Here is a 7,631-nt window from a genome sequence, read left to right as displayed (position 1 = left end):
CCAGGAGGGCATGGAGCTGCTGCACAGGGTCACACAAGGTGTCCCGGAGGGGATGGAGCTGCTGCACAGGGTCACACAAGGTGCCAGGAGGGGATTGGGGTTGGCTTGCCCTGATGATGTTCAGCACTGCATGTGCCAGAGACGCTGCCGGCGGACCGTGTGAGCCCTGTGAAAGGAATCTCCCTTGCAAAATCATTGGGAACATTCAAATTGGAAGGGTTGCGTAAAAGATGAGCACATTAGCCCTGTGCTTTGGAAGTCTGGCTTCAAATCCCTGTACTTCCACAGGGCAAGTGTGACGCTGGGAAGACCCCGGTGGCCTCTCACAGAACTGGGGCTCTGCTGCGAGGTTAAATGCGCTGAAGACATCGCAAGCTGAGGTCAGCACTTGTCTCCAGTCATTGATGGTAATAACTTGGATTAGGAGCTTTCAGGCTAACTCCTCTTGACAAACACTCTCCACACACAGACAAGCAAATATCAGGTTGAATTAAGGGCTGTTCTCGCTGTTCCTTCAGGCTCCTGCAGGGCTAGCTGGACAGGAGACAACTCAAATGTGACCAGAGCAGAGCCACCCAGGTACGTGAGCCTGGAGGGCAATCACCTGGACACATGAGCTACTCACCTGCCCCTTTGTGCCCAGCACTGATGTGGTGGGAGAGGTGAGAGCATCCCCTGTGAAACCTCAGCTGCCTTTACACAAAGGGGACGCCAGCAAGGCCCCATTTCCAGGCTTTCCAAGCACACAGGAGCTCACTTAGCATGTGCCAGGCTGCGACACGGACAGCATCACTTCTTGGACCGAGATAAATGGTCTTTAAGATCTAAACTGGCTCTGCTAAATGAGGGGTTTTTTTGTGTCTCACCTGTTGCCTCTGCATCTTGTTTCTTGGTTGCAGCAAGGTCACGCTGAGGAGCGGCTCGGGCAGCGTCCTTGACCGGCGTGCATGCGAGCGGCTCAAAGGTGGGATCTATTTCCAGGATCAGCTGGTTGAGACTTTCTATTGATATATCCAAGGTAGGAGACATCAAGGGAGCATGGGGCTCCATGCTGGCGTCCCCCTCCTTCGGCGGGCCGGGGACACGGGCTCTCTCCGGAGGGGCGTCGTGCTGGGTGCTGCCCGGCGCGCAGGGGTGGCCCCGGCACCGCGCTGCCGCGGGGCAGCAGGCGAAGGAGCCGCGCAGGGGCGGGCAGGCGGCGCAGCCCGCGGCGCGCAGCCTCGCGCTCTCCTCCTGCGACGCCACGCACACGCTCTGCCCGACCCGCAGCACGTGGCTCGGGATCACCCGCGACATGGTCCCCTCTCCCTGCTTTCACAGTCTCGAGTCCAAAGGAAACCTCCCGCGCTCCGGCTTCAAGACACGCTGGCCACGTGCCTTCCGCTCCAGGAGACCTCGGGCTCTTTCTTCAATCCAGCAGCGCAGAGAGAAGAATCTAAAGAATGCGGAGAGGGGAACGGTTACAGGGGCAGCTCTGAGAGTCTGCAAGGAGCAGGGCTTGGAGGGCAAGCCTGGAACCCAGCTCGCAAGGAAAGGAGATGTTCTGGACTTTCTTTTCCACTCAATTCCAGCCCTCTCCTCCCAGTGTCCCCAAGTATTTGGCAAGCATGAGGAGGATTAATCCTCAACAGGGTGCAAAGATTTTTTTTTCCATATCCTGCATGGATCTCTAGGTGTAACGCATGCAAACAGTGGGCTGCACTTAACAGAGCATTTGTCCCTTCCCGCAGCAGCCTGGAACGAGCGGCTCCTTTACTGGGCTATCGCAGATTGATTAAGCATCGAGTCAGCGGATCAGGATGGAGCCGCCGGGGGCGGGCGCCCGCGTCACGTCTGCCCGGTGGTGACTAACGGGGGCTGGGAGGGGCTGCGGGGCCTTCCCCCGTTCTACAACATGCACGGACCTGTCTGCTGCCCAGGGGACAGGGGGGACACCCGGAGCGGAGGGAGCTGCTCTGCACGTGGCCCCGGGCTCAGCCCCACAACGTTCCTGGGGTGCGGAACGGGCTCGGAGCGCGTCCCGCTCTCCCAGGGGGACTGCGGCACCACGGCGATGCAAGACGCAGGCAGAGCCGCTCTTCAATAAAGGAGGCAGAATCACAACGCACGAACTAGGTGGAGGACACCTGGATTTTCCCGCAGGAGGAGAGGTCCCTGGGTGCAGTGAGCGCCCGCGGGACAAGGCAGCTGTTAAGCGAGGTGGATGGAGGCGCTGCGGGCCCAGCAGCAGCATGCCCGCGTCCCACCCTGCCCCGAGGTCCTGCGCTTCCTCTCGTCTGACACTGCCACAATTAACCCCACACCCCATCACTCCTCCTCAGTGAAAGCGAGTTCACAAACAAAACTCTGAGGGGGATTTGAGACTTGGCTGCATCTTTTCCCTATGGAAGAGCCTCTGAGGGGGAAGAGCAGGGCACAGCACATGGTACCCACACGGCCGCTGGACCCCAGCACGGGCAGCCCCAGGGTGAGGGGCTGCCCTCATGGGCATCAGGGCTGCCCAGGAGCAGTCAGCAGCAGCAGCAGCTCAGGCATGGGCTGCAGACTGGGAACCAGGACCCCCTTTGCCACGGGCAAGGAAGCAGTGCATTCAAGTGCAGTGCCCTTCGCTCCAGGGAGCGACTGCTCGGCTGGAAATTGGGCTTCCTAATCTGTGGAAACAGACTCCTGAATAGAAAAATCCCGAAAACGAAGAAGCAAAGGGGTCATGGCTGAGCCGGAGCATCCCGTGGGATGCAGCAGGTTGGATGGCCTGGAGCCCAGAGGATATCGGGAGCAGAGGGTGCCTGGGGCCAGGGCTGTGCTGGAGCATCCCAGCTCCCAGTAACTCCTGCAGGCTGCCTGTCCTGCCAGGAACTTGCCAGGCCTGGCCACATGGAGCTGGGTCCCATGTGCCCAACATGTGTGATGCCCTTGTGCTGCAGAGGACTCCACGGGGATAAAGCACATGCTGGAGGCCACATCCTCGACCCCTCCACGCTGATAAGGCTGCCTCACTGTTCTCCTTGGAGCCAGAGTGCTCAGGCACAGTTCCTTGGAGCTCCAAGGCACCAGGACACGGACCTGGTGTCCGAGCAGAGGTCCAGCAGCAGCGAGGCTGCAGCAGCCACCAAGTCCGGGCTGTTACTCCTGGAAACGCAAACCCCAGGCTCCTTCCGCATCCACCCGTCAGGAAGGGACGGGGACACCAGGACTCTGTGAGCTCCTTAGATCCCTCCAGCCTCGCAGGCCCCTCGTCGCTGGGGACGGGAGAGCTGTCACCGTGGCCACGGTGCGTTTTGCCGGCAGAGCTCGGGAGCAGCAGCATCCTGTAGCAAACGGGGGGCAGTTTCCACCCCGCAGCCTCCATGTGCCCTATTTAAGCAGCAGCAGGTTGAAGGGCACGGGGGAAGCATCTCCCAAACCTGCCCAGGGCAGAGGCAGCATGGAGCTATGGAGCTATAGGAGGGCCCTATAGGGCATTCACCTCCTGCAGATGGTGGGCTAGGAAGGCTGCTGCTAACAAAACAAAACCCGGGGGTCACTGAGCTAAGCCCAAACCGTAGCCTCAGCAATGAGCAAACCACAGCCTTGCTGAGCCCCCCAGCCAGAGCAACCCCAGCAGGGCTCTCCTCAAGCCAGCGGGACGGCTCACGCGGGAACCCCCAGGTCTTGGCACAGCTGAGATTTGTGGCAGATTCTCCCCAAAGCACAAGAAGAGTCATCAGCCAAATGCAAAGCAGCAGCAGGAGGCAGAAGTGATGGAAGAGAGAAACAGATACAACTTGCAAACAAAAACAGCATGGAAGACTGAAGGGAGCAGAAGAAAGGCTTGGAAAAGCACGGGGAAGGCGGGCATGGCCATTACAGCAGTTCTCTGCAGGTACCTGGGCTGCCGTGCTCGGCTCCCGCTCACTGCTCCGGCCGCGGTGCCTCTAACAGCACCTTGATGTGGTGCAACCTGCGCGTGGGAGGCTCCGTGCAAGGAGCGGGTGCTGCGGGCGCCGGGATTTAAGGGGATCGCAGTCCCTCCCACCTGGGCCGAGCCGCGCGCGCCGCCGTCCCCCTCCCCGCGCCGGGGCGGCCCCGCTCGCCAGGTGCCGCAGGACGAGGAAGGGCCGCCGGCCCCACGGAGGCTCCGGCAGCTCCCGCCACCCTCCAACACATGGGTCAGGACTCCACAATCCCCCTAGAGAGGATGTGGGAGATGGGACCGTTTGCGGTCGCCCTAGGACGCTGGATAGATCTGCTGGCCTAGGGCACGAGGAGACTCTTGGGGTTCCAGCTTAGGCAGTGACAAAGGTGGTGGCTCTGAGGCTGGTCTAGTCGAGAGCAAAGGCTAGCACCAAGTTAGCACCAAGTTAAAGGGCAGCAGTAACACCCAGGGCTGCACAGGCCACGGCGGAGAGGAGCAGCTTTATCCCCACCCTAGGGACAGTTCTGCGACTTGGGCATCACAGGGAGCAGATAAAAACTTTAAGGTATCTGTGTCTCTAACTGCTGCTTGCACAGCGTCCAGCCCGGAGCAGCGTGCCCCAGCTCCTGCACCTAGCACTGCTGCAACGGAAGATAAGAAATCCCCACACAAGCCTTTGGATTGCTGGACACTTTTCCTCGAGGATTTCTTTCCAGGTTGAGTAGGCAGAGCCTCAACCTCCTTCAAAAATCATATATCTGAACTACGCTTCCTTCAGTGAGCTGCCTACTGTGCTGCCCAGAACTGCTTCTGGTTTATTGTAACATTAGAATCATAGAATCATAGAAAGCTTAAGGTTGGAAGGGACCTCAGAGGTCATCTAGTCCAACCCCCCTGCTCACACACGGATTGCTCCACTGTTAAGTGACTCTTTGAAATGTCCGGTTTTATCGGGAAATCCACCCCATAAACTGCCTTCCTTGGAACACCTTGATCTCCCTTTACAATCTCCCCAGTGTTTCATTTACTCTGAGCCGTTGGTTGTCCCACCTTCCTCTACATCCCTAGGTAAACAGTGTTTCACCACAGATACTCACCGGGACACGACTGCCGCCACAGCCCCTTGTCCTCTGCAGCAGCCGCGGGGTCATTACAGCGGCGAGTGACCTCCAGCACCTTCCCCTCCTTGGGCTGGTAAGAACTTCAAGAAGAAGTGCTCAAGCAGCAGTATTTTTAAGCGGCTGGAGGACACGCGTTCTCACTGCTGCGAGCACATCAGCACTAAGTGCATCCAGCTGAAGGGAGGGCACAGGGGACTCACTGGGTAACGACTTGGGTTAGGGCCCTCAAGCTGAGGGACCAAGTTAGGTTCAGCAGGAGTTTGCACCTAGCTTCATCCCGGGGGACCTTGCAAGCTAAGAGCTCCTTCAGGCCTGGTTGGGAAGCAGGGAGCAAGGAGGCTGGACAGGCAGCGATCCTGGGCTGGCATCAGCTGCCGTCATCCTGCCACCTATTTCACCAGTGAACAAATAAACGCAAAGATGCTTGGCATTCTTTTAACACCCCATCCGGACTGCTCACGGCTTTAAGTGGCCGCTCTGTCTCCGAGTGATGCAATTCTTTTTCAGTGGGTATTGAACTGCTCCTGCTCTTGGCGCTTTTGCAGCCAAACTGAATTCCTGGGTTGCTTTTGCTCTGGTGCTCTGAGCCCGCAGCGGAGGCACTCGCGACTCGGCGCTTTCCCGTTTCCATTGTGTAAGGCGCTCCGAGGTGTCCTGCAGGGGCCAGTTGCTATAGAGAAAGGCTTGTTTGGTGCTCTGCTTCCAAACCCTTCGCTGGGCTTCACAGCAAACACAGGCACAACGATACTGCAAGACCCTCAGAAGAAAAAAAAAAACAAAAAAAAACCCAAAAAAACATAATTTTCCCATTTTCCTTTGGCTTTGACTGTTGATTGAGCTCGTTTTGCAGCGAAGCCAAGACATTTGCTGCCTCTTTCGCCAAGTCATTAGGTCTTCTTTGGACTCTGAGTGCGTGGGGAGGATTAAGAGGACAAAGCGAATGAGGTGGACGGAGGGCTTCACACCACCCCAGGGCATTTTGCACCCGGTGTGCTGTGTCACCGAACGCCCCTTTGGCCGCACAGGTGTAAGAACGGGTTCGTATTAGGACATTTGATCCTTATTTCGACCTGGTTTATGCAGATTTGGCTGGAGATGACGGGTGTTATAAGCAGGGATGGTGGTGGAGAAGTCTGCCCATATCCTTATGCAGTTTGTCCTTATGTCCATCTCCGTTCGGTCCCTTTCTACGTCCCCACCTTCAGGGTGCCAAGCAACATATCTTTATATGCAGAGATGTGGAATCAGGAGGAGGGCAAGAATGGCACTGGGACCTCTCTGTCGCACTACAGGGACGGGCAGCCTCAGAACAGGATCGCTGGCCACGCGGAGAGGGCCCCACGTGCCAAGGTTGTCTGGGGAAGAGACCAGCCTTCCCAACAGAAGCAGGCTGGGCAAATAGGGAACGAAAAATGATTTCAATAACAAGAGAGACAGAGAGAGACACTCAGGCTCGTGGAGGTTCTATAAACGTAGGGTTACTTCTCTCTGGAATTTGAACAAAATAAATACACAGATATCAATGAGCTGAGTAAACATAAAAGAGCCTTTTCAGAGGAACAAATACCGGTTATGAATAAGACTTGGGAATGTTTCCCTGGAATGTGCACGTGCTAACGAGGAGGAAAGGTTAAAACAGCTCTATTTGTCACTTGTGCTTCGCCCTGAGGATTTGCTGCTTGCCTAAGTGCAGGGAAGGACCCAGCACCTCCGAAGGACACGGCTGGGAGCAGGGAAGGTGCTGGGCTGACGTGAGGCCACGTGGCAGGGCTGGGGCAGGGAACGATCCGCCAGGATTGTCCAGAATCCTTCTTCTTTCCCCTGGGAAGCGCCCAGCTGCATCCACGGCAGCATCCTCAACGATCACCTTCGTTACCTCCCTGCCCTTTCATTGTGCACTGACAAAAACAGACCTGATTGAGCAACCCCAATTCCCCTGAGCACAGCCCTACCCGGGGCAGGTTTATAAAACGCCAAATGAATTGTACAGCTGGATTAAAGCAGCGTAATTTCTGCGCCGGCGCTGCCCAAGCAAGCGCCGCTCTGCCCCGTGCCAGGTGCTGGGACCTCCTCCTTCTCCCCGGGGCTCTGTGAAACCTCTCAAACCCCCCTGTGCGAAACTCCCCTCGGAAAACGCTGCCGCTCGCGGCACCGAGCCCGCGACACCTGCGCGTGCCCGCGGTGCCCGCCTTGGAGCTCGGGGCTCTCGTTGGGAACGTGTTGGGGTGAGAAGAGCCCCTTTGGGCTCTGCTCAGCCCCCGGCCGTGCTGCAAGCGCCACGTGTCTCCTCCTGCAGAGACCTCACTGCTTCCTAAGCTGCTGTCAGGTGAGTCACTCTTGTTCTTGGAACAGTAAAACACGTTTGCTCAGAGCCGTGATGGGGCCCTCCAGTTCCCCTGAGGGAACATTAATCAGCCTCCGTTTATGGGGGGAAAAAAAAAAAAAAAAAAAAAGGAGCTTTTGTTTTCCAGGCCTTCAAGATAAATTTTACAGGCTGCAAAGGGAGCCCCAGCGGAAGCTGTGCCGTGCCCGGGAGCCCCTGCCCCCAGCTGGGGGTGCATCCGCGTGCTCCCCATGCGTCTTCATGTGCGGGAGCACTCCCTTGAGGAATTATC

The 7,631-nt window shown here is 57.6% G+C and overlaps 1 protein-coding gene across 1 annotated transcript in view; it reads right to left on the bottom strand.

The window, feature by feature from the left end:
• Window positions 1-1,296, bottom strand: part of TNS4 (tensin 4) — a 10,009-nt gene extending 8,713 nt beyond the window's left edge. Inside the window, exon 1 of the mRNA XM_026041385.1 lies at window positions 867-1,296. Coding sequence (XP_025897170.1) covers window positions 867-1,296 — 430 coding nt within the window. The remainder of the gene's footprint in view (window positions 1-866) is intronic.
• Between the last annotated feature and the right edge of the window lie 6,335 nt (window positions 1,297-7,631).

Source organism: Nothoprocta perdicaria, unplaced genomic scaffold (assembly GCF_003342845.1).
Source record: "Nothoprocta perdicaria isolate Ctin4 unplaced genomic scaffold, notPer1 scaffold_283, whole genome shotgun sequence".
In the NCBI taxonomy this organism is placed as follows: domain Eukaryota; kingdom Metazoa; phylum Chordata; class Aves; order Tinamiformes; family Tinamidae; genus Nothoprocta; species Nothoprocta perdicaria.
Note: the sequence above shows the minus strand (reverse complement) of the source record. Positions and strands in the feature narration are given on the sequence as shown.